Here is a 26,558-nt window from a genome sequence, read left to right as displayed (position 1 = left end):
AGAAGCCTCCCAGATGGCCTTGCCTGTGACAAGGCTGGGCCTCACTTCCCACTTAGATGCAGCGTGCTGTGATCGAGAAAACTCAGAACCGAGGACCCTGTGCTTGGCTTTTGGTCTTGTTGGTCCTGCCTCCCAAGCTGTGTGTGGCTGCTCAGTTGGTTGATCTGTGTAGTGAGGGTGATCTTTGCAAGATCCTTGCAAAAATTAAAGCCTTTAGCTTAGCTAAGTTTACTTATTTTGACAGAGAGCAAGGGAGAGAGGAGCAGAGAGAGTGGTGGAGGGGGAGATAGCAGATCTGAAGCAGGCTCTGTGCTGAGAGCAGACAGCCTGATGCAGGGCTCGAACTCACAAACCGTGAGTGAGATCATGACCTGAGCTGAAGACAGGTGCTTAACTGACTGAGCCACCCAGGCGCCCCAAAGCCTTTAGCTTTTACCATTTGTCTCAAATACCGAACAAATAGCAGCCCATATCTATATTCTCTGAACTTGCTATCTGAATTTTTTAGTCCATTACTTCATGTATACACATTCGCATCATAGAAGGGAAGCAGCAGTGATGGGGTGGTTTGACCTGAGACCACTTCTCTTCCCTCACCCCAGCGGCCCCCAGCCTGTGAGTTTAACACACTGTAAGTAAAATGGGACTATATATATTCATCTATAAGTACATTTATTCAGGTCTTCCTCCGTTGGTTTAAGTTGGTTTAATCTGTTTAACTTGGCTAGCTGCAGCGTTTGATTTAATTGGTTTCATTGACTTTTAAGGATGTACCTAGGATTCTAGAACGAAGCCTTCTAGAAAGGAAGAAAACTCCTTCCTTTAAAAAAAATATTTTTTTTTCAAAAATGTTTGTTTTTGAGAGGGAGAGAGAAAGGGAGACACAGAACCATGAGATCGTGACCTGAGCCAAAGTCGGACGCTCCACTGACTAAGCCACTTGGGCGCCCCAAGAAAACTCCTTCCTTAATCAGTTAATAAAACACAAACATGGAAGGGCATCCTGCTTTAGTTTATCCTTCTGTGGTTTGGATGAGGGACAAACCCCTCTGCAATTCTCTGTATTCTGGCATTTCTGTGTATCCCAATTGGGCAGTGGAGGACCATGCTGCCTGCCTAAAGGCCTGCTTAGGAGACCCAGAATTCTGGATTCCCCTTGACCCCTGGACTCCATATTCTCTTCCACCCCCATGAGGACCCTGAACCATCTTAGTTCAAACAGCATTTTCATTCTCAGGCATTTTCACTGTGGGAATGAAAAGGATGGTGCATGTTTCTGGGCAAAATGTCAGCTGATGGAAGGGGGCGGGGACCTGCTTGCTGAGGTCTTTGGTAGGAGTCACGGCTGGCCTGCCCATCCCTCCCCCCCCCCCCCCCAGCACCCTTATGCCCCCAACCTCTCTAAGTGCAGATATTCTGGTTCTTTAGCACATCTGGGGGACCCCCCCTCCCCGTCCCCCATATTTACTGATTTAAAATCACATACACTCACTTCCCTGGATCGGGCATTTTAGGATGGAGTCACCTGTCTGTCCCTTAACATAGTGAGCTCACCCCATGGAGTTTGCCTCTGAATTGTATCCTCCAGACTCTGTTGTTGTGCGGGGCCAGCAAAGCCAAGCCAACGAGTCTGTAATCCTCCTGGGACTGTGCAGGATGAGAAGCCAGACCGCAGACCTGCACTTCTTGCAAAACAAAGATGCTTTGGGCTGCCCCTTAAAAAAAATTATCTATATTATCTATATTGTATAGATAATATATATAGATAACATATAATATATATATAATATCTATATAGATAATATATAGAGAGAACATAATTATATATTAATATATATTTTAATATATTATATTTAATAATGTATATCTATATCTATAATAATATAATATCTATATATATCTATAATAATATCTATAATATCTATATATGTATAATATCTATATAGATAATATATATTATATCTATATATCTATATACATATTATATATTATATATATCTATATATCTATATATCTATAATACCTCTATATATAATATCTATAATAATATCTATAATATCTATGTATATAATATCTATGTAGATAATGTATATAGATAACATATAATTATATATTAATATATATTTTAATATATTATATTTAATAATGTATATCTATATAATAATATAATATCTATAATATCTATAATATTAATATCTATAATATCTATATATAATATCTATATAGGTAATATATATATAATATCTATATATCTGTATACATATTATATATTATTTATATATCTATATATAATATCTATATCTATAATATCTATAATAATATCTATATAGATAATATCTATATAGATAATATATATAGATAACATAATTATATTAATATACATTTTAATATATTATATTTAATAATGTACAATTGTATAATATATAATGATATAATATGATATATATATCATATTATATATGTTATACAAAATTGGTTTGTCTCCCTCCTCTGTCCTTGCTTTCATCTGAGTCTCAGAAATACTTAATCACTTGGGAAGCTTGGCTTATTCCTCTGAGGGATAATTTATTTGACTTTTTTTTTTTTTTTCTTTTTTTTTTAAATCTGTTAACTGCTTTATTTTTCATGGTCTCACTGAGAAAGTCATCAGGCAGAAAGTGCTTTATTTGAACGATGGCGGGAGCAGTTTATCGTTAAGGTCCTGAAATTATAAAATACTTCACTGCGTCCTGCTCTTGTCCTACGCGCCTTGTCCGCATTTGCATGTTGGATTTTCATTAGGTCTGCACCACCTTGTGACATTTGTTGTTGCTGACTTAAACAAAAAAAGGGGGGGGGGGGACAATAAACAGCATCCTGCGTGCACGCAGGAGGTGGTATTTCTGTGACCTTTCTCTCATGTCCAGAGTGTGAGTTGTGTCCATTTAGATGAAGAGGTACACGTTAATACAATTGCCAGTATAGAAAAAAACAAACAAAAAAAAAACCCTTTTCAGGTGGAATAAGATGAACTGGGTTTTTTCTTTGAACAGGGAGGAAAAGTTGCCGGAAGAGCTGGCTAGCTGCGTTGGTGTCAGCGTACCCTGCATTGTGGGCTTCTGGCTTGTTGGAATGTGCTAGTTGTTGGCAACCTGGCCCATCCTCTGATGCCCACGCTGCTGGCTGTGGGTGCTGCTACATGGGCCCTGCGAGTTGAATACAGAAATTGAGGATGAGCAGTGAGAGACTTTCAGTTACACTGCTTGTATATCTGTAGAATCTGATAATAAATTTGAACCCAGTTGCCTTAGTATTATTTTCTTTCTAATTTACTTTTTAACCCCAACCTAGTCCTATTATAAAAATCCTTTCAGTAGGGGTGCCTGGGTGGCTCAGTCGGTTAAGCTTCCGACTCTTGGTTTTGGCTCAGGTCAGATATCACAGTTCTTGAGTTTAAGCCCCACACCGGGCTCTGTGCGGAGAGCGAGGAGCCTGCTTGGGATTCTCTCTCTCCCTCTCTCTGCCCCTCCCCCACTTGTGCTCCCTAGCTATCAAAATGAATAAACTTAAAACACACACACACACACACACACACAAAACCATTTACAACCAATAAAAAAGCTAAAGGGGGAAAAAGTCACCGAACTCACAACTTTGATCCTCCCCACAGTTTGGGAGGCACCACTGTGGTCTCTCCACCCCGCGTCTGATCCTTAAGCTTCAGCACCCCCATCGAGGGACCCTCCTCTGGGCTTAGTGCTCACCCTTGCACACGCTTTTGGTGTCACGTCTTAAATACGGGCAGTCGGTTGGTTACAAAAAAGCTTCCTTCTCTATAACCAGGGGACGGTGGTGTTGCCCTATTTTCTTAACCATTTTAGTATTTGGGGAGTTTTTGTTACACGTGTTGGGCTTTCTGCTGATGGCTTGTTTGTGAGGCTGTTTCATGTTGGTTACTCCTGGGTTCTCAGTTGTTTTGATTAGCCTCGATGTGTGTAGGTTTCACGGACTGAAGGTTGCCCAGTAAGTAAAGAGTGGTCGCACCCTCTCCCTCTGGATCAAATGTCAGTTGTTACTGGGTACGCCATCTATATATCTGGTGGTGTTTCTCATGGGTTTGGGAAGGGAGGCCAGAGTAGAGACTCATCAGTACACAAGGTGGTTGAAATTTTTTTGGCAAAGTAAGAAACCATGGTGTGTGTGTGCGTGTATTTTGCTGGACTATTTTGTTAAATACCAGAGTGTTGATTTAACATGGGAAGGTATTGTGAGCATCGCTAGGTTAGTAGAGTACAATTATTACTATTTTTCAAATTTATTTTTTTACCACAAAGGTTTTTGTTTTTTTCTTTTAATAAGTTCATTCATTTTGGAGAGGGAGAAACAGAGAGTGAGCAGGGAAGGAGCAGAGAGAGAGGGAGACACAGAATCCGAAGCAGGCTCCAGGCTCTGAGCTGTCAGCACACAGCCCGACACGGGGCTCAAACTCATGAACCGCGAGGTCATGACCTGAGGTGAGTTCAGACGCTTAACCAACTGAGCCACCCGGGTGCCCCAATTATTACTATTTTATGTAACTTCAACAATAAGTAAAGGAAGATTTATTTGTGCTTTACTAATATGCCTGGTTTCTTTTTGTTGTTCTCCAAGCAGCCTTTGTGGGGAGGGGTGCATTTTCAGTTCCACACAGTGATTGATTCTGATTTGGATTCTGATCCATCCCTGTGCCATTGGGCTGCTTTATGGTCTCTTCTGTTTTTTTGGGGGAGAGGGTGGTCTTTCTGTCCCCCCACCCCTACCGCCCCTCAAATCCTGTTTCTTGAGCATCTCTCTGAGCAGGGCTGGCTAGTTGGTCTAAGCAGTACACAAGCAGGTTCTTGCTCTAGCTGATGCCTGACACTCCCCGTTGTGAACTGGGATCTCTACAATGAAGGAAGCGCTCGTATGAGGTAATTTGTGGTAAATGTCAGGTTAGTTACACATAAAATAAAAATATGGCCATTTTCATGCGTGGAGGCAAGCAAATTAACAATTAACTGGTGCCTACAGTGTTAGGAAGGAAGTAAAGGAGGCTTTCCAAGACTCATTAGAATTCACATGCTAGAAGGAGTATCTTTCTTGCATGTAAGATTTTGTAAATGAAAGATGCCTAGTCAGGAGATACGTGCGGTGATGTGTAGACACCGTGGATAAACTAGGGATCAGTATCTCCGTAGGATTGTGTCGGGAAGAGGCCTGGCACGTAGATTAAGGCCAGTTTTTGGAATCCCTGAGGAGTTAGGACTTACCTATCGACAGAGGGTGCCCAGAATTTGTTGGTGTTTCAGATGGACTAGAGAAATATTTTTTTTCCTGCATTACAAGCGTCCATTAGTGTAACCATTTGACATGGCTGGATTGGGGTCTGAAGAGATTGGGGGTGGGGAGACCGCGCTCTGAGGGTGTCAGACGGGGTCAGTGGTGCGCAGGCAGGTGCTGGGGGGCTGGCTGGGTGTAAATAAGGGCACAATAGGAAGGTAATCGTGTAGGTGTGACTGTATCACGTTTAAGCATACAATGCTTGCTTGATACATCATGTGGCAAGATGGCTTTGCGATTCTCTCGTTACTCTGGGCTTAATTTAAAACTACAAAGCCATTCATTAATCCCGTGTCCTCAAATGCCACCTACGATGTTGGAAATACCCAGGCACACACGTGGTTTGTGCACTGGCAGGCATGTTCTTGTACACGTACACACACACGGCGCCCATTTTATATCCGTGTATAACACCTAGCCTTGTAACCAAATTTTTTGCCCTTTACGGCGATCCTGTGGTTTATGAGAAGGTGAGAGATACCGAACCTCAATTAGGAAGAGTTTGCTTGAATTAGGGTCCTTTTTTCCCCCTTTCGTGTCTTGACTTACTGCCGCACGTAGATCTGTATCCTCCGATTGCTGCCTAATTCATTTTTAATTTTCCTTTGCTTCTCCAGGCCCAGGCTGCAAGCACAGAGGAAGTTTGCTCAGTCTCAGCCGAACAGTCCCAGCACAACCCCGGTGAAGATCGTGGAGCCGTTGCTGCCCCCTCCAGCTACTCAAATTTCTGACCTCTCTAAAAGGAAGCCCAAGACAGAAGATTTTCTTACCTTTCTCTGCCTTCGAGGTGAGACCGGGTTCCCCGTTGGGCAGGAAGGAGCACCCCACTGCAACAAAGAGGAAGACCCTGTTCCGAGCAGTAGATGTTAGCTGGGGTCAGCGTTGTAGACAGCTTGCTGGCCTGCTTTTGGTGGTCAGTTTGAAGTGACATGTGCCTTGAGTCTTCACATTTCTCCTTCTGTCTTCATTTATCTGACTCTTAAGTCCCCTTTCTTGGCTTCTCAACACCATCTCCTAGTTTGTCGTTTTCAGCTGTAATGTTACAGCCTGACTTTTCCGGATCCCCCTTTCCAGAACCCCCGCCATTCCACCACACGCGTGCTTTGCCAACATGGCGTTTTGTTCTGTGACTGTTTTTTTTTTTTTTTTTTCTTGGGGTGTCTTGAGTGGAGATAGTCTCCTTTGGTCATACTTTGTAAAGTCCGCCACAGGCCACATTGACTGAGGTTCACACTTTTCCACCCTACTCCTTTGGGAAGAATCCTATCAGTATTTTCCAAGTACAGTTGACCCTTGAATAGCATGGGCCCACTTCTTCATGGTGTTTTTGTGTTTGTTTTTTTCCTTTGTTGTTTTTGTGTTTTTTGCAGTAAATACAGTACCGTAGTGTAAGTATATTTGGTCTTATGATTTTGTTAATAACGTTCTTTTCCCCAGCTTCCTTTCCTATAAGACCACAAGATAAAATGCGTACAGCATAGAAAATAGGTGTTAATGGCCTGTTTACACTATAGGAAAGTCTTTCAGTCAGCAGTGGGCTATTAGTAGCTAAGGTTTTGGGGGAGTCCTAAGTTCTACACGGGTTCCTACCATGTTAGCGGGTTGATGCCCTAAGCTAACCTGCACATTGTTTGTCAACTGAACGTAAAGGTGACAATCGTGGCCCAAATATGTGGATTAACAGAGTGCAAGGTTGAGGATAAAATTTCATAATGAAGGATGAGTTGGGATTTACACGGCCTTATTTGGGAAAGAGGTCACTGCAGGAACTGACTTCATTGGTGAAGAACATAGAAGGTTGCTTGGGAGCCTCGGGAACTTCTTAGGGCCTTGGTAGCTGCAGAGGAGTGTGTGACTAGAAAGCCGTGATTATGGAGGTTTTTTGATGAGGTTACTTGACAGGCGCCAGGAGGACGTGGTCTTTGCTGTTGGTCATTTGGTGGAGGTAGGGCTTACGGTTCAGGGTTATGTACTTAAAAACTAGTGTTTTTTGAAATAAGTTACAGCAAGATTTAAGTATAGTAGAATTTTTTCTTAAACTGTGTGAGAATTTCTACCTTGTGCCCCCTCACTCCTTAACACATTAGTGCATATTTTCTGAAAATAAGGACATTCGCAGTGATCCATTATTACCATTTAATCTTCCAGGCCCTCCTCCCTGATGGCTTCAAGTGCCCTAGAGAGGGGAGGATCCTGGTCCCAGCTGAACATTGTCTTTAATTGTTGCCTGCTTACTCTGGATCAGGTCCTCAGCCTGTGCTTCGGGACCTTGACTCTTGAAGATTACAGGCTGGTTATTTTGTAGAATGGCCCTGCTCCGTTCCTGTGGTCTGGGGTCTCCTCATTAGATTTGCGTTTTGCGTTTCTGGCAGGAATGTCCCAAAAGTGATGCCTCTCCTTGCATCCTGTCGAGTGGTACACAATTCCGGAAGGTCTGTCCTTTCACAGTAATCACTCGATAAAGGTGGGTTTGTCAGGCTTCTCCGCAGTGATCTCTTCCGCCCTTGTAATTTTTGTTTTGTTGGGAGGTTCTCTGGAGGTCCATATTCCATTTCTCCTCAAACACTGTTTCGTTTGTTTCACCTGTGTGGGCTCATTTCTTTAAAAAAAAAAAAAAAAATTTTTTTATGTTTATTTAGTTTTGAGAGAGAGGCAGAGTGAGAGGGGGAGACACAGAACCCGAAGCAGGCTCCAGCCTCTGAGCTGTGAGCACAGAGCCCGACGCAGGGCTCGAACTCCCAAAACACGAGATCATGACCTGAGCTGACCTGTCAGACGCTCAACTGACTGAGCCACCCCGATGCCCCATTTCTAATTTCATTCACAGTGTCCTTATCTATTACTTTTCAAAAAAAATATTTGAGTCTTTATTCAAAGATTAAAACTTTTTTTTTTTTTTTTTAAGTACAGTCTACCCTCTACAACATCAGGCTCACAAGCCCGAGACTGAGTTGCATGTTCTGACTGAGCCAGCCAGGTGTCCTTCTGTTACTATTTTTTTGTTTATTATGAGAGAGAGAGCGCGCGCGAGCGTGCAAGTAGAGGAGGGGCAGAGAGAGAGAGAGAGAGAGAGAGAGAGAGGAAGAATCCCAAGCAGGGATGTGGGGCTTGAACTCAGAAACTAGGAGATCATGATCTGAGCTGAAGTTGGACACTCAACCGACAGCCACCTGGGCGCCCTGCCATGGCTTCATATTTACTCAGGGAAGGATCCACTGGTCTTGTTCCATTACGATGTCTGAAAATGGCTCTGTTGAGAATTGAATTTAGTTATGCACGTTTTTACTGTGGAGTAGATGTGACTCATTTTTAGAGAGGAATTTGTGCCATGCATACCTATATGTGCATTACTTACAAAAATACCTTCTGTGGTTTGGGAGATTTGGAGAAGGACCTTGCTTGCTTGGAGAGGCCTGCTGTAATTGCTCAAGTAAATTGCATCTGGGGAAAACTTACCCATTACCCAGCTTTGACGTTTCAAGGCTCTAGATAAAAGAGAACCATGTCTCTTTATAGCCACAATTTACTTTGCGTTCTCAGATGGAACAAAAGGTTTCGATAAATGAAATCTAGGAGTTATTTAAACCAATTTGGGGAAAAATGCTCTGAAACCTTGGAAATTTATTCCTGTGTTTTTTGAGTCAGGCAATTAAATAGGTTTTCTTATTTGTTTTTAGCTGATAAACAGTAAGAGATTGACACATAGTATTGCCGTCTTCTCTTTGTCTGAACAGTTTTTCGACATGAGGTATTAAAAGGCTGAGTCTTCTTTAGCTTTATATTTAAAAAAAAGAAATCCTGTTTTTGTGAAGTCAGATGTGCTTTTACCTGAATTGGCTCCAAAGTCCCCAAATAATAGGTGATTCCGTATGGTACCTTCATAGTCCTGGAAATGGGGTGTATCATTAATTAGCTCGAGCAATTAATTACCTATTAAACTTCCTATTTTGAAGCAGACAGGGGTCAAATAGATGATCTCTGCTGTGGTGGTACTTCAGTAATTTTCTTAATATTTGAAATGAAGAAAAATACGATGGTAAACTTTCTTTGGTCATGAAAGTAGTCGATGTTTCTCTAGGGAATATCAGTAGAAAAGATGGGGAAGGTAAAAGAGTAAATCCAAAATACCCTCCCTTCCGGTCTCCCAGAGACAACCCCTGGTCACCACCTCTCTGATGAAAATATGACTAAGCCTTCCGTGTGCATATGTGATCTGTGCGTCCCCACCTCTGCGAACCCAACCTGTCTCCCAAAGGAAATGCGTTTGATTGTTATTGGCGCCGTCTGGTTTTCCTGCCTAAACATATCCCATAAATACCGGTTCTATTTTGTGGGCGCCTCCTCATTTATCAGATGCCTTGTGTACATTTAGACGTATTTCTGACTTTCTGGTATCTGCTGCTGCTGATGCATATCCGTGGTGAAGCTTTGCCTGGGCTCGCGTTCTGTTCAGGAGTCGGCATTCAGGGATGTGATGCACATTCGAATACTTGCATTCTAATTCCCTCTTCTAGGGTGCGGATTCCAAACCATAGAGACGGAGCCCCATAGTCCAGGTCCTCGTAGAGTGTCCCCATTTACCTCATCAGCCTGCGGGTGACGGCGGGCACTGGTAGGGGTAAAAATCAGCCTTAAGCTCATTATTCATACGGAAGAATGTCTGCAGAAATAACGAAGGAGTCCAATCAAAGACCTGGAAGTGATGTTTGTTGCCGAGGATTACAGGTCCTCCTTTTCTCTAGTCCCCTATTATTACCTGTGATCGTATGGGTGCTAATTTAGAAGGTGGAAGAGAATAAATCTTGAGCCAGGGAGGGGCAGAGAGAGAGGGAGACACAGAATCAGAAGCAGGCTCATGGTGCCGGACGCCAGGCTCGAAACCATGAACTGCAAGATCATGAGCTGAAGCTTAACCGACTGAGCCACCCAGGTGCCCCTCGAATGGAGGTCTGTAAGCCTCATTGTTGGTTATTTATTCAGGACGTCCAGCGAGCCTGAGACCCTGCCTTCTCCCCACACCTCCATCAGGTATTTTAAACAAAAACCTTAGGATAGAGATTCCACCCCCCCCCCCGCCCCCCCGCCATTAATCCGTTAATACTACTAGGATTAGTGTCTATATGTAAACATCCGAGCCAGTTATTCAGGGTTAAAAATGCCTTAGCGATTTACAAAAATCAGAGACCTTTCAGCTGACTTCGGCAAGGCTCTGTCCTTTCCTATTTAAGATCATGACCTAAAATTTCAAAAGGAAAAACAGGGAATGAACAGTGCAGTGGGGCCTGAAGTGTTTGCCTGCAGTGTATTTATCTTTAAATAGCTGCTTTGAAGGGGGTCCACACGTCTCCTGCCGGAGGCATAATTAGTATCTTTCACTGGTAAACCCGGGGAAGGGGGGAAGGGGGTATGTGTCGTGTGCTGAGGTACGATCGCTGTTATTTCCTGTCAGCGGTCTCGTTATTCTTGATGAGTTGGGTCGTCTTCTCTTTGTTCTGACTATGATTATTAACAGATTAAAAAGCTTAACACCGGAGAGCCACGGCAGGTTAAATGATTCCCTTATTTACATTTTTCTCTTTATGGGGCACCGCAAACAAGGGGGGTTCCCAAAGGGGATTCCTGGAACGTATACACACACACCTACACGGTTCTGCTGACCGTGGGTGGTGTCCCAGCGGAGCGTCGCAGGCCTGCCAGTGGAGAGAGCTTTTTTTCAGGGGGGAATTCCTGGGTGAGGAACCACACTGTCAGCCATTGTGAAGCAGTGCTTTCTGTTTGTGGACCTGCCTGCCTTTTGTTTCCAGAATCTTAGAGCGTCTTCAGTGATCAGCTGTCATTCAATTGCTAATTAATTCAGCAAGCCTGTGTCGAACTCTTTGTATATGCTAGACACCTAGAAAACAGAGGTTAGAGACAGGAAAGCATAGACACACACAATAAGTAGACCTTGTACCCCAAATGGCACCCTGCCCAAGGCTGCCCGGGATGGCTGCTCTAAGGAAGTAACACTTGCGCAGGCTTTGTGGAAGGGAGAGGGGGCCAGCTTCTGCCAAGGCGTGGATTGGTACAGGGGTTTGGTGCTTGGGAGGCCCCAAGTTAAAGCAAGAAAGTGGGACGCGTCAAGGTCAGCTGGCCTCGCGTTAGACAAGCTGAGAAGCTGACGAGATGATTGACTTTACCTGGGCCCTTTAGGAAGATGATCCTGGTGGCTCAGCAGAAAAAGGGTTGAGGCCGCAGAAAGCCTCCCCACCCCCCACCTTCCGGTGGGGAGATTATTGAGGCATCCAGGCACAGCCCTGGCGAATTTGAGATCTCTGGCAGGTGACTTAATCTGCTCTAAGCCCGTTTCTTCATTTGTAGCCTGGGTAGATTGTGTCTGTAGCACACAGTTGTTGTGGACTCCGAAACTACAGCTAGTGGGTGTTAAACAGGCCCAGCCGATGCCCATGGTGGCCATCCCGGGAGATTTAATTTCCTGAAGAGAGTAAGGCAGGAGTTGAGATTTAGGAAGGGACATTCTGAAAGACCAGCAGAGTAGACAAGACTGCAGGAAGCCCATTGCGGGCCTTACTGACCAGGAGCACGTAAGTTGATGGAGTGAGTACTGGCTTTGGCTATTGGGGACGAGACGTTGTAAGTAGGGCACATGCAAAAGCCTGGGGCGGCTTAGAGGTCACAGGATGAAAGGGGTTTAACCCGCTAGAAAGCAATTAAGTAATCCTCCAGTTGCAAGGAACACTTCAGTGGTAATAACGAACTTCGGGAGCAGAATGGGAATGCTTTACGCCGTATGCGATCTCTGGGGAGGAAGCCACACTGTGTCACAGTGGTGCACACCTTTTCTTGATGGTTCCTTCAGAGACGTGTTACATCGTAATTTTTGAGAGGAAAAATGGGATCCAAAACGGTATTCTCCTTGCCTTGAGGGTTTCAGCGGCTACCCTCTCTTTTCTGCAAATCAAACCAGCCTCCTATGCTTGGTTTTCCAGAAGAGTCCGTGTTACATGGCTGAGTTCTGCTGAGCAAGCAATTTATTTGCCAGGATAGTTTATCAGGCTAGTTAGGAAGAAATATGAAACCCTGGAATTCTTAAGCACGGAGGATGGGGGGGGGGAGCAGTGGGAGGGGGGGAAAGGATGGATCCCTTTTAATTGCTCTGTGACCTTGATCAGTTGTTAAGATTCCAAGACATTTTGTTCAGAGGACTGGCCGAGCTCCAGGCCAGCTGGCCTCTGACCAGGCTTTGCCCTCCCTGGAGATAAAGCATGCTTCACGTTTTCCCAGCCAGTGGCTGCTGGCACGGATTCAGTAGCATTCCTCACAGTCAGTTCTGGCCTTCTCTGTAATTTCTAGAGATTTCCTGTCCTTTCCGAAATCCATTTAGAGAAGGTAGATGGGGGTAAAAGTAAGGACAGCCCTATTTTGTTTGCTGAGCACCTTGCTGGCTGCCGAGGTGTCGTTGTTCTGATACCACTGAAGTCCTCAGTACTAGTCACCTTAAAAATAAAACTCTGGGGCGCCTGGGTGGCGCAGTCGGTTAAGCGTCCGACTTCAGCCAGGTCACGATCTCGCGGTCCGTGAGTTCGAGCCCCGCGTCGGGCTCTGGGGCTGATGGCTCAGAGCCTGGAGCCTGTTTCCGATTCTGTGTCTCCCTCTCTCTGCCCCTCCCCCGTTCATGCTCTGTCTCTCTCTCTGTCCCAAAAATAAATAAAACGTTGAAAAAAAAAAAATTTAAAAAAAAAAAATAAAAATAAAACTCTGTTCCCGTACCAGCAAAAATGGGCTTCTTTGGGAATAGCAGGGAATTGGAGTTCTGACGTATAAGCAAACCATAGGCAAACCCATCAAAGAAGAAGAAGGCTTTACGGAGGAGGAAGTTGGGGAAGGGGTTATTTCAAAAGAAAAGTCCATTGGAGAAAATCATGTGTGCAGTGTGGTGATTGTTTCTCAGGGCTGAGTTGCAGGGGGTATGGATTTCTTCCAGGAGACGGGATGGACATCCTTCCCTGTTGGGGCCCGTCATTGATGACTTTCTCCTGTTGCCGTTCTGTTGGGGCCTGTAATTGACGCTTCTTTCTGTAATTTACATCGATGGTACCTCTCCCCTTTCTAGCCTCCCAACTCTAATGAGGTTTCCCTTTATTAATTTTCACAGTGTGCATGTCCCCCAGGCAAGGTGACCCTTCGGTGTTCAGTGTTAGGATTTGTGGATGCTTTGCATGATGAAGAGAGAGACTTTGCGGTTGGAATAGTGGCTGTGTGACCTTGATAAAGCTACTTTTCTGACTTGTTTGCACTTCCAAACTTGATGAGTAGAAGTTACGTACCATCGAGCCCATCATAGCTGCCATATGGTGTGATTTGTGTGTTCATTTGAGGTAGAGCTAGAAAGACCTAATTGCATTTGATGGGATGTGTATTTGTGTGTATTTTAAGCCACGTGTATAAATAACAAACCTGGGAAAGGCTGTAAGGGGGAGGATTCCAGCTGTTAATTAAAAGTTGGCTTCTCCTGTTGCTACTATGGGCAGGTCGACAGGAGTTGACGGTTGTTGGGAGCGAAAGTGGTTCTCACTGCTAGGAGTCCGTCGTGTTAGGACTCTGGCAGGTGGGACAGGTGCCCTAACTTTGGGGAATTTCCCAGGTGCCCACGGGCTGTAACAGAGGAGGAGTGTCCTGGGAAAGACCAGACCAGCCAGGCGGTGAGGAGGTCGGTGCTTCTTCCCTGTTCTTAGAAGACTTTCAGGGGCGCCTGGGTGGCGCAGTCGGTTAAGCGTCCGACTTCAGCCAGGTCACGATCTCGCGGTCCCAGAGTTCGAGCCCCGCGTCGGGCTCTGGGCTGATGGCTCAGAGCCTGGAGCCTGTTTCCGATTCTGTGTCTCCCTCTCTGTCTGCCCCTCCCCCATTCATGCTCTGTCTCTCTCTGTCCCCCAAAAAATAAATAAACGTTGAAAAAAAAAAAAAAAAGACTTTCACATGGCTGAAGGTTTCGAGCTCTCACTCGACATTCCTCCCTGAACTCCCAGTTCCAGAAATCCTCTGACTTGTTGAGTCCACTTTGCACATCTGCACCCCCATAGCTTGTTATCCACCTGCTTGCTCCCCCCATTTAGGAAAGCAGATAGGAAAGAAACTGCTTTTGCTCTGACCTACGTAAAGTTACAGGACCGTCTGATCTTTACAGTTCTGAGTTTTTGTCCCCGAAGCCACACGTTAACCTAACATCCACTTGGGTGGGAGCTGCTTACAGTGCGTTGGCGTATGTTACCTCGTTCCCTTTGGGGTTATCACTCTTGTTCCAGCTGAAGACCTCCTCCTCCTCCCCGTACAGACAAGGAAACTGAGTCTCACAACCAATGAGCGTGTGACCGCCGAGCTGACGCTTCATCCTAGATTTTTGGATCCCGTGTAGGGTCTTTGCCAGTGAATTGGATTTGCGCAGGTCACAAGGAAGAGCAGTCCTAGGACGGGCATCAGGTGTAGGCAGCTCCGAACCCCCTTAGGAATTAGGGGTTCCCTTTGAATTTGGCCCGTGCCCTGCTGAATGTATCCCTGGTAGTGCCAGAAATGACTTAAGCTGAACATTTTAAAATTTTACCATAATTTTAATTACCTTTCCTTTAGGACCAGTGATATTAATTTTCTACTGATCTGATAGAGATAAATCATTTAAGACATGTGGGTCTCTTTAAATTTTTTTTTTTAATGTTTATTTCTGAGACACAGAGCATGGGTGGGGGAGGGTCAGAGAGAGAGGGAGACACAGAATCCGAAGCAGGCTCCAGGCTCCGAGCTGTCAGCACAGAGCCCGACGCGGGGCTCGAACTCACAGACTGCGAGATCATGACCTGAGCTGAGGCCGGACGCTCAACTGACTGAGCCACCCAGGTGCCCCACGTGGATCTCTTTAAAAAGAAAATCACGCAGGGCACCTGGGTGGATTTAGAGTCCAACTTCAGCTTAGGTGGTGGTCTTGAGGTTTGTGAGTTCAAGCCCTTTATCCCGGCAGTGTAGAGCCTGCTTCCGATTCCCCCTCCCCCCTCTCTCTCCCTCTCTCTCTCCCCTCCCTCTGTCTTCTTCTTCCTCTCTCCCCCCCTTCTCTTTCCCCCCTCCCTGTCTTCTTCCTCTCTCCCTCTCTCTGTCCCCCCTCCCTCTGTCTTCTCTCTCTCTCTCTCTCTCTGTGCCCCTCCCCTGCTTGTGCTCGCTCTCAAATGAACGTTAAAAAAAAATACATATATATATATATTTTTTTTTATTTTTTTTTTCAACGTTTATTTATTTTTGGGACAGAGAGAGACAGAGCATGAACGGGGGAGGGGCAGAGAGAGAGAGGGAGACACAGAATCGGAAACAGGCTCCAGGCTCTGAGCCATCAGCCCCAGAGCCCGACGCGGGGCTCGAACTCACGGACCGCGAGATCGTGACCTGGCTGAAGTCGGGCGCTTAACCGACTGCGCCACCCAGGCGCCCCAAAAAAATATATATTTTAAATAGCGCACGGAGTAGTTGTATATGGTGAGTCATCTTCAGGCACATGACAGTGGATGAGGTTTGGGAACTCTGGTAAGTAAGTTCTTCGCTGGTGAATTATAAAGGCTGACCTGGAAGGAACCAAGCAACATTGCCATTCACTGTTTTCTAGTTGTTCCACACCCTTCATGTTTACCTGTGGGGGGATGAGGGCAGACCTCTGCTCTGTTTGGCGTGCTAGTGCCCAGAATAGTGCCTTGGACGTACACGGATGAATGAACCAAGGCAGTCACAACTGCCTTTTTCTGTGACTCTCCCACGTCCACGATCGGAGCTTTTCTTCTCACTCAGGAAATCAGTAAATAATTACCCCTCTACCCCCACCCCCCCGCGGTGCCTACCAGTTTACTCTGAAGTTTTGTTTTAAAATTGCATAACAACAGTAGGGGCCGGCTGCTTTTCATATTCTGTGTGTGTAGCCTAAAGATCAATCGTGGAAATGCCAACTCGGTGGGCCAGGCGGGTTTATTAGGTCAAGCTACGGAATTGGACTCCCCAGCTAACAGTGTGCAGGGAATCCCTTTAGGGTCTTTCCAAAATAGAACTGAGCTATGTTTAGCTTGTTAAGATAACTGGTCGGGGGAGGGAAGATAATGGGAAGGAGGGCTTGTTATGTGTACATGATTATGATTCATGGAGAAGAATCCAATTTTATAGAAACCACAGCCCAAATTAGAGAAAGCAAGCTTTTGGATTAAAATGATTTCTGTTGTGGTTGTAACATACCACAGTTTGATTTTTGTCCAGATGAAAACATTTGGTTTTCACTTCAGTAAATATTGTGGAGACATTGCCAGCTAATTCTGAAAAAGTAATGAAATACGGCTTTGGCAAAGTGCACATGCATTCTGTACTCCCGAATCCACTTATCTGATCCAAGTTCAGATTTTTTCCCACATTTGCTAATGCACTTGAATAATCAGAAGAGAAAATCTGCCTGTAATTCTAGTAGAAAACTGTATCCCCTCAATACACTTTTATCATCTATGGGGTAGAAAAGAACTCTTCCTTCTTTACTCCTCCCCAAATACACCACCCCCCCTCCAAACACATTCCTTAAGTCTTTTGAAACATTCACCTTTCATTGATGACCTCTTTAGAACTACAGTTTGTAGGGGAGGCAGGATGTAGTTCTGTGTGGGAAGGCAGCCTCTCTGCCTTGTTAATTAAGGTCGTGAATGGCGCTTGTCCCTTGACTTGGGGAGACCACCCTGGGAGCACCAGGGCAGAGCTCAGACTGAGGGCTGCTGAGCCCTTTCTGTGAGACCCCTTGTATTTCCTGTCTTTGCTGGTGTTTTGCAGCAGGTGAGCCTTGCTGTGGAAAGGGAAGATCTCTTTGGCAAAGCTCTTGGGTGTTGCGAGACCACCGGGCCCTCTCTCCCTGATGTTTGCAGTCCTGTAATGCCTGTTTTCCCGAATGCTAGACCCACAGGGAGCTTTTCCAGAGTCTGCCTCTTTGACACTTGGAGTAAAGAATTTTCTCTCATAAATTGTCTAGAGATGAATCTTATTTCTAAAGGTTTTGGTTTTTAAAAATAAATTGGTTTTAATGTTTATTGTGTGTGTGTGTGTGCATACGCACATGAGAGAGAGAGAGAGAGAGAAAGAGAGAGAGAGAGAGAGAGGAGAGAGAAAATCCAAAGCAGGCTCCAGGCTCTGAGCTGTCGGCACAGAGCTCCCCACGGGGGCTTGAACCCACGAACTGCAAGGTCATGACCTGAGCCAGACAAAGTCGGACGCTTAACCCACTGAGCCATCCAGGTGCCTCGAGGCAAAGCTTATTTCTAATGTACTAGGATCTATAAGTTGCATGCTATTTTTGATGAAAACTATTTTGACGAAAAACATACGTACTCTTCTATTTTCGAATACTGATTTCACTTTCTGTGGACTCTGGGTCAATATGGTTCCGTAAAACACCCGTTCACCCATGTTTATACTGAGGAATTTGGGGTAATTTCCACTAGTGATGAATAACCCAGACTGCTGTGTGCTTTTAGGGTTTTAAAATTCCCTTTCTTTCATCTTTTCCTGTGTCTTAAGAGATTCCTCTTTCTCTAAACTGATTGGTAAATTAGAAAATCGAGCTTGAATCTAGGCTAAGAAGAAATAAATGTGCTCTATGTGAATGCCTTTTAACTAGTTGTGGTTCCTGACACGCTTGGTATTTCCTTTTATGGATTTTAGCTGTTCTCCAGGTATTTGCATATAGCCGTGTTTCTCTATCGCCTTGATTATTTTCACTTGAGCATAAAATAGGATGCCTTTTTTTTTTTTTTTTTTTTTTTAAATAACCGGTTTTGTCTCTGTGAGAATCAAAGCTCCTTTTGCTTTTTGCCCGGGTTCTGGTTTCTCCTGATCAGAATGCTAGCTTTCCAGATGGACATGCCAGCAGGGACTTCGAGGATGTACGGTAGCCACATGGCGACAGAGTGTCAGATTCTGTTGGATGCAGCGTTCTCTGCTTGCTTCGGTTTGACTGCAAACTTCGTGAAATGGAAGGTTATGAGGGTACCCAGGAAAATTCTGGAGGTCTGTTCCTTCTGGGACAGAAGCTCACGGTTCACGAGGTGGCTTCTGGTAGACAGGTTGTGGGTTGGCAGTGGCTTTGTGAACGCAGGCTAAACGACAGCAGGGCCATACCCAGGGGGAGATGGGTTGTTTGCAACGAGTGGCACCGGCCAGTGGAGAGAGTTGGTGCAAGGCGAGGACGTAAATTTAAGGAAATCACCATCTTGCCTCTTTGAGGATGCTTTCTTTATCTTTGGGTCCAGACCAGTGGGTCAGTCATCTGACCAGAACCACGGTCCCCTCTTAGTGTGAGGGAGATCTGCGTTTCTCCCTGTGCCCCAGAACGTAGGGCGGATCGGCTCGTTCCACACCCGACTGTGGAGCCGCCTCCCTCCGGACTTGGTGGCGTTCCGAGTTTCCGTCTGAGAGTGTCCCTCAGAGACGGCCCATCCCGGTTCTTCACATCTTACACGTCCCTGTGTTAGCCTCTGACTCTCTTCTAGAATATCTAGGAGGTTACGGCAGTGGGTTTGTTTGCTGCGAAGCTGTTAGAACAGATGCATGCAAAAGATTGGTTGGTTGCTGCTTTTGTGGAAGCTGTTAACCTGTGTGCTTTTCTTCTGGGAATATTGACAGAACTTGGATGCTTTTTAGCCATTCTCTCCACTTTAGTTCTTTGGAACATAATGTTCACCCCATTCTCTCAAAATCACGAGTATAAGGAATGGAATAGTGGATTCGTGATGCTTATCCAAGGCATGAGCTTTTAAAAATCCATACCAGAGGGCCGCCTGGGTGCCTTAGTCAGTTAAGTGTCTGAGTCTTGATTTCAGCTCAGGTCATGATCTCACGGTTCATGAGTTGGAGCCCTGAGTCAGACTCTGCACTGACATTGTGGAGCCTGCTTGGGATTCTCCTCCCCTCCTCTCCCCTCCCCTCAATAAACTAATAATAAAACACACCCAAAATAAGTAAACTTAACAGAATCTGTAGAGGATTTTTTAAAGTGGAAGTTAATTCCTTTTCATATGTTGCGCCTGGATTTCAGCTGATTCTATTTGAAATAGGGACCATTTTTCTCAGTCTTAATCCCTCCCTTTTTTTGTTTTTGTTTTTAAAGATGACTCCCCATTAGCCTTGGTTGCAGAGTTCACTGCCTTTCCTGCTGAGAGGAGACTGGGGAAGGCTGGAGGGGCACCTGCCACCCGCTGCCCCCAGCACATCCCTTCCCCTGCTCCCCCCCTGGCTGGCCGCTGCATCCTCGGGTTGCCGTGTGCTCTCCGCACACGCCTGTTCTTCTCTGTGCTGGTCCGCGTGTCCCAAGATGGAGCCCAGGGAGGCTCTTCGTTAGAAGAAATCAGACCTGGGTCTTTTATTTTTAAAAATTTTTTTTTTTTTTAACGTGTATTTATTTTTGAGACAGAGAGAGACAGAGCATGAACGGGGGAGGGGCAGAGAGAGAGGGAGACACAGAATCCGAAACAGGCTCCAGGCTCTGAGCCATCAGCCCAGAGCCCGACGCGGGGCTCGAACTCAAGGACCGTGAGATTGTGACCTGAGCCGAAGTCGGACGCCCAACCGACTGAGCCACCCAGGCGCCCCTGGACCTGGGTCTTTTAATCTGGAAGGAATTTGAAGAGATGATCCACCCATACGTCACATATGTGCCAGGATGAGTTAGAGCCCATGGGAAAATACATCCATCTCTGTCTCATGAGTGCTGAAATACAGTTAGTCCAGCGTTTTTTTAAAGTACCTAAGCAGTTAGACTTGGGAACAAGGATCCACCAGCACTGGTTTTTTGACTGTACCTCGCCTACCCTGTGCACAGCCTGACTGCAGACCTCCCGAGTGGGAAACGGGAGAGTGCTGTCCCCTTTCCCTAGTCAGTCTCCTACTGATTATAAAACCACTTTAGAACAAGTATAGATATATATTGTTGCAGGGGAAGTATGGCCAGATAGTTTTTCCTTTTCTTTTCCTTACTTTACTTTTCTAAGAACCTTCCTTCTATCAAAAACCTGCTTCTAATGGGAGATGATCAAAAGGGAGGGGGGGGGAACAGGTTAATCGCTTTTGTTAGCCTGTAGCCAAGTCTCTTCTGCCAGGTACATCCCTGTGGAGTTTCATTTCTACCTAGTGCTGTGACCCACATAATTTTGGGGTTTTTAACATGCACAAAAGGTCATGACTGCAGCAGATGGAAGGTGGCTTGGAGGGCTGTCTGTGTGCCCTTTGCATTTCTGCAGGGCGGGTATTGGGGTGGCGACCTCTGTTCCCTGATGCTGCTCATTCACTTCTGTGTCCTTGTTGGATCGTGTGGCCCAGAAGCCGGACAGGGATGGTTTTAGAGACCTCCACTGGGAAGGAGAGCAGACCGGTTACCTGTGTCTTTGTTGCTATCCCGGAGCATTAGCTCATTCACAGGAAAGTGGGCAAGAGAAGAAATGAATTTCACACTTAATAGGTCTTCGGCTGCTTGGTAGTAACTCTTTCCTAAAATACTTCATGGTTAAGAAGATTAAAATTGTTGGGCACCGGGGTGGCTTAGCTGGTTAAGCTTCTGACTTCTGCTCAGGTCATGGTCTTGTGGTTTGTGAGTTCGAGCCCAGCATCGGGCTCTGTGCTGTTGATGCAGTTTTGGGGTGACAGTGGGATGGTGTGGAGCTGACCGCCAGGAAAGAATTCTTGAAGATGTCTTTGGTACAAAAAGGTGACTTTATTAAAGCACAGGGACAGGACCCGTGGGCAGGAAGAGCTGCATGGGGTCGTGACAGGTAACTCATCATATGCCCTCAGGCTGGGAGGGGGTCAGGGATAGAGTAAGTCTCCAAGGAATTTTGGAAGCAAGGTTTCCAGGACCTTGAGGGGCTAGCTGTTATTAGAGAAACACCATTTATTACCGTTTAATAAAATCTCAGTCACGAGACCCTTCAGATGCATATTGGGGGAGGAGGGGGGCATAAGCTTGGGGTATAATCGCCAGCATATATCTTAAGGCAGTTGTGATAAAGGAAGTAGACTTACAGGATCCTTGAGGTTGGGATAATGTTAACCTAAGGTTCTCTTTTGCCCCCAGCAAAGTGTCCTCATCGAGGCAGCTGGGCTCCTAGAGGGAGGTCACTCTGCCGGTTTCAAGGACTTGTCAGTGGGCCATAGGCAGCAAGGGATAATTTTCCATTTGCCTTGCTTCCCTGCATACCATGGCAAGCCCTGAGACCCCTTTCCTTTGTTCTCGGGTAGCTGGGGGTGTCCGAGGAATATTACACATATTCCACTGGTGGGGGTGGGGGTGGATGCGGGCACCAGCCTGTATTTTGCCCCCTCAGCTTGCCCCACGCCCCCTCATCAGTCAGCACGAAGTCTGCTTCAGATCCTCTGTCTCCCTCTCTCTCTGTCCCTCCCCTGCTCATGGTTCTCGTTCTCCCTCTCTCTCTCTCTCTCTCTCTCTCTCTCTCTCAAAAATAAATACTAAAGATGATAGTTGTTGCTAGAAATAATTTGGGAGAATTTCTTTGGATTTTTAAGTAGCCTCTGGTCCTAAACAATGTACCAGTGAGTTGTGTCATCTTTAAGTGGTCATTGTTTGATAAAGAACCATATCGTGCTGCTTCATATTAGCAACCTTCTTTTCTGGTGTTCCTGCTTTATCTTAAATGCAGAAATGGGGGCGCCTGGGTGGCTCAGTCGGTTAAGCGGCCGACTTCGGCTCAGGTCATGATCTCGCGGTCCGTGAGTTCGAGCCCCGCGTCGGGCTCTGTGCTGACAGCTCAGAGCCTGGAGCCTGTTCCAGATTCTGTGTCTCCCTCTCTCTGACCCTCCCCTGTTCATGCTCTGTCTCTCCCTGTCTCAAAAATAAATAAAATGTTAAAAAAAAAAAAAAATTAAATGCAGAAATGAAAACATCTGGGGGCATGAGGAGGTTAAGGTGTAAAAGGAGTGTGAGGGATGTGGTGTTTTCTCTTAGGTTTTTGTTTTGTTTTTTTAAGCCAGCACTTTTAGTCTTGTGCAGGAATTTATTTTAATAATTTTACATGCTATTAACCTGATCGTAATATCAAAGTAGCATCCAAATATATTGCGATTTTGGGGGGATCCATGTCTGTGACTCACCTCATGTGAATTCAAGACCATTACTGTATGTAGGAAATGTCGTATTCTCTGTTACTGCCGCTTGGTTTGTCTTTCACTTTGAAATTCATTTGTTTAAATTCACATTAAGTTGAGTGAGTTAAGTGCATAACCCAGAATAGCCTTTGTCTCTTCCTTGACATCGTGAATAGGTGTTTTTAATTTTACTTCCCCCACCCCCACCCCCTCACAACTATTCATATGAGCTAGAAATTCTTTTGATTTGTTGTGTTGGGTGAATGGCATCGTCTCCCTACTGGGGCGATTTTGCTTGAAATCCGTTGAAAGGACGCAGATGGACTTTTATTTCCTGGGGGATGTTTGAAAACCAGAAATGGCGGTGGAGATGAACAGCTTTGTGTTCTCTGCTCAGGCCTGAGGATTTAGGTTCGTGCCTTAATAAATGTCTCCATGTGTAGTGCCCCTTCTGGAAGGGGCGAGGACCCGGGCCTGTGTTCACGCGCCCTCTTCCCTTAAACCCACCAGGCTCTCCTGCGCTGCCCAACAGCATGGTTTATTTCGGAAGCTCTCAGGACGAGGAGGACGTCGAGGAGGAAGACGATGAGACGGAAGACGTCAAAACAGCCACCAACAATGCTTCATCTTCATGCCAGTCAACCCCCAGGAAAGGAAAAACCCACAAGCACGTTCACAATGGACATGGTAGGTGGGCTCTTGGTTCCGGGGGTAGCGGCAAGGTAAAAGCCACAGCTCCGACTTCGAGAGCTGGGACGGGTCGTCTGTGGACGTGAGAGACCCGGGTGAAGGTTGCGTAGCCGCTTGGTGATCAGGCGAGTCCTGGACGCTTCTCTGGGTGCCAAGCTCTTGCAGAGAGAGGAGTACGTGACCGCACGTCTTGTGAACAGAATAAGACGTGGCGATGGGTGTTTCTCGCAGTGTAGAGGCGACGTTAAATCTCGTAAGAGCTGCAGGTGATAGCGATCGGAAGAGGACAAGGTCACGTCTAAACAGGGATGGTTAGGAAGCACTCCTGAAAAAATCTTCCCATGATCAACTTAAATTGTGATTTTTTTTTTTTTTAGCGGGAGAAGGTTACGTAGAAAGAGAACTGTTACTGAGCACGTGAGATCCAGTAAACGCACGTATATCGTGTATCCGACTGAGTTTTTTTTTTTTCTCCTCGTGCTACCGTGGGTGGCAGGAGGACACGAGTGGATGTCAGTGAGGAAGCTACTTAGGTGAGGGGGGCTGTGGAACGTGTTCAGTGGTTTTCCAACAAGGAAGTGACGTGATTGGAATTGTGCCGGGAGTAGATGAAACCAGCCTCCGGTGTGAGGATTACATGGAGGGAAGGGAGCGAGGAAGGGGAAACCCGCTCCGAAGGTTGTAATTGTGGCCAGCCACCTGGCCAGAGGTAACAAGGGACTGAGAGTTGGCCATGGGGCTCTCACTGGGAGGAGGAGGGGCTGGATGGTAGGCTTAGGGGACTTGACGTGGACTGGGGGACGTAAGCAGGAAAAGTAGAAAAGGAGAGGAGGAGACTGAGGCACGGAGGATGGGGCAGGGAGGTACTGTGGCCATTTCCTGTTGTGCTCCTACCCGCATGCTTGGCATCCTGTTTCCTGCAGGACTCGGAGACCCTGTGAGGGAGCCAGCCCCCGCCCCCTGCCAGCCCCGACCCGGGAGTGGCAGAAAACCAGTGCTAACAATAAGTGATTGAGGCAAAGGAACAGGTCTCCCTTTTCCCCCCTCCATGACTGCCTTGAGCTACCACTTGTTTCTCTGGACCCAGGGGGATATAGAGGCTCGGGTCAGGCACAGGCCTAGACATAATGGGAATGTGTCTGGCTTTCACTGTTGTGGAGCATTTTTCCCTTGTCAGTATAATGAGTGTTTGTCCTGCCTCTTGCTGGGGACTGAGTGCAGGAGGCATGCAGACATAGCAAAGGATGCGACCCGCTTTTTAAGAACGTCACGGGTTAGTCGGGGAAATGGGGTTAATAACCTCAGTGCAGAATACAAAATGGCGACTGAATTTTAACCTTCCAAGAACAAGGTTTCCACCTGCAGCTGTGATCGTCAGAAGTCTTGATAGTTGGAAGAGAGTTACGTGTAAGAGTTGGAATACAGGTGTAGGTATAGAGATGAACTTGACATGCACGATCATGAACTGGGGTGCGTTGCCGGGTTGTGGGGCGGCTGTCCCACCTGAGTATGGGGGGTGGTGTTCTTCAGGGTGACTGGGAATGACCAAGTGGAGTTGATTACATGCCCCGCTGGGCAGAAGGAATGGTTGGAATGTGGAGAGTGGGAAACCGTGGAGGATTTTTGATGTGGAAGTAAGAGTGAAGAGATCCAAGGAGCCCAGCCCGGAAATAACCATTGAGGGGCTGGACTTGGGAACATACGATGGTTCACGTGTGCGCAAGGGCCTTTTGAAGCAAAGGTGAGCAGCTTTTCACTACTGTCTGGAGAACCAAGGCTGGAGGTAATAGAACAGGAGTTAGGAAGGGAGGTGGTTTGGGGGTAGTTAAGGACTTTATTATCTGCCGAATTTGCAGTGATGGTAAAAGACAAAAATCCAGAGGACGGGCTGGAAATTTATCGTCCCAGAGCTGCCGGCCGAGGCGTTCAGAAGGGGGCTGAGCTTTCTGAGGTAGGATGAAGCAGGAAAGGAGACTTGTGGAGATTTGCTTTTCGTTTGAATTCTTGGGAAGGTATTTTCTAGTTTTACTTTGGGTTCAGTAGGAGTCAGGAGTAAATAAAAACGAACAAAACATGAAATTAGACTCCTATCAGTTGGTCTCTGTGTCCATATGATAAATATATTTCCTCAGGATAGTGTCAGAATTATTCCTTGGTACTATTTTTCATTGTCTCACTGTGCTGGGTGGGTGAATTCATCACTCTTTCGGGGTTTCTGGACCCAGTTCCAACCTGGCAGGTAAGTACTTCCCTCGCTCCCCAAACACCTTGCAGATTTCGGTCCCCAGTAGGGTTCTGAGAATTTAACTCCATTCCGACACCACCTATCTAGAGATTGCATGAGACTCCACAGGTTAAGGGCTCAGTCCTGGAAGGCTGTCCCCTTATCACCCACCTCAGATGCCACCCACAAGCCCGCTATTCCTTGGGCACCAGCTACACATTGGAGGTTCCAATGAAATCCCACTCAGGTTTGACTAATTTGTTAGAGTGGTTCACAGAACTCAGGGAGACACTTAACCTTCACCAGTTTGATAAAGGATACAGATCCCCAGCCAGATGGAGAGGGGTGTAGGGTGAGGTATGGGGAAAGGGCACGGAACTTCCACACTGTGTCCACGCCAGTCACTTTGCATCTCCTTAGGTCTTCCAGCCCAGAAGCTCTTAGAATTTTGTCCTTTTGTGTTTTTATGGAGGCATCCTTACATAGTGATGATCGACCAAGTCATTGGCCATTGGCTGATTCAACCTCTAGCTCCTCTCACCTTCCTCAAGGTCAGGCGTGGGGTGGGAGGGGGGCTCGGACTGAAGGTTCCAGTCCACTGCTCACGTGGTTGGTTCTCCTGGCACCTGGCCACTGTCCTTGGGTGCTTCCCAAAGGTCCCCTCTCTTAACAGACCTCTGTATCACTCACCGCTTAGGAAATGCTGGGGTTTGGGGAGCCGTGAATCAGGAATCACGAGTGGGGACCAAATACATATCTTAATGGTGAAGTATGTATTTCTCATAAATCACGCTGTTGCAGTCAAATCACATGGATCTGTTGAGTGAATCCACACAGATTGAGCCTCCAACTCCTGCTTTTCAGTTTGTGTGAACTTGCTGGCTCACCAGTCTTCTCGTTGACTCACCTTCCAGCGTCCAAGTTACCACCCTCCACGTGCGGGGAGCCTATACTCCCTTGAATTCTTTTTTCACATGAGCTGCAGAGTGGTGACAGGAAGGGGCAGTGGGTATGCGGTGGCACGTCACAAGGTTTCACGAACGGGGCGGGCTGAGGGAATCGGCTGACTTACCTGCGGGAAGAGGGCAACCGTTTTTGCGTTGACCATGGTCACTGTGAACAGGAGTCAAGGAAAATCTATCTGTAGATAACGTGTGTC

The 26,558-nt window shown here is 46.2% G+C and overlaps 1 protein-coding gene across 8 annotated transcripts in view; it reads left to right on the top strand.

The window, feature by feature from the left end:
• JARID2 (jumonji and AT-rich interaction domain containing 2) overlaps window positions 1-26,558 on the top strand; it is a 275,699-nt gene that overhangs the window by 194,233 nt on the left and 54,908 nt on the right. For all 8 annotated transcript variants that reach the window (XM_045497328.1, XM_045497331.1, XM_045497332.1 and 5 more), the window contains 2 exons: window positions 5,955-6,124; window positions 22,996-23,172. In XM_045497328.1, the coding sequence (XP_045353284.1) occupies window positions 5,955-6,124; window positions 22,996-23,172 (347 nt within the window). The remainder of the gene's footprint in view (window positions 1-5,954; window positions 6,125-22,995; window positions 23,173-26,558) is intronic.

Source organism: Leopardus geoffroyi, chromosome B2, assembly GCF_018350155.1.
Source record: "Leopardus geoffroyi isolate Oge1 chromosome B2, O.geoffroyi_Oge1_pat1.0, whole genome shotgun sequence".
In the NCBI taxonomy this organism is placed as follows: Eukaryota; Metazoa; Chordata; class Mammalia; order Carnivora; family Felidae; genus Leopardus; species Leopardus geoffroyi.
Note: the sequence above shows the minus strand (reverse complement) of the source record. Positions and strands in the feature narration are given on the sequence as shown.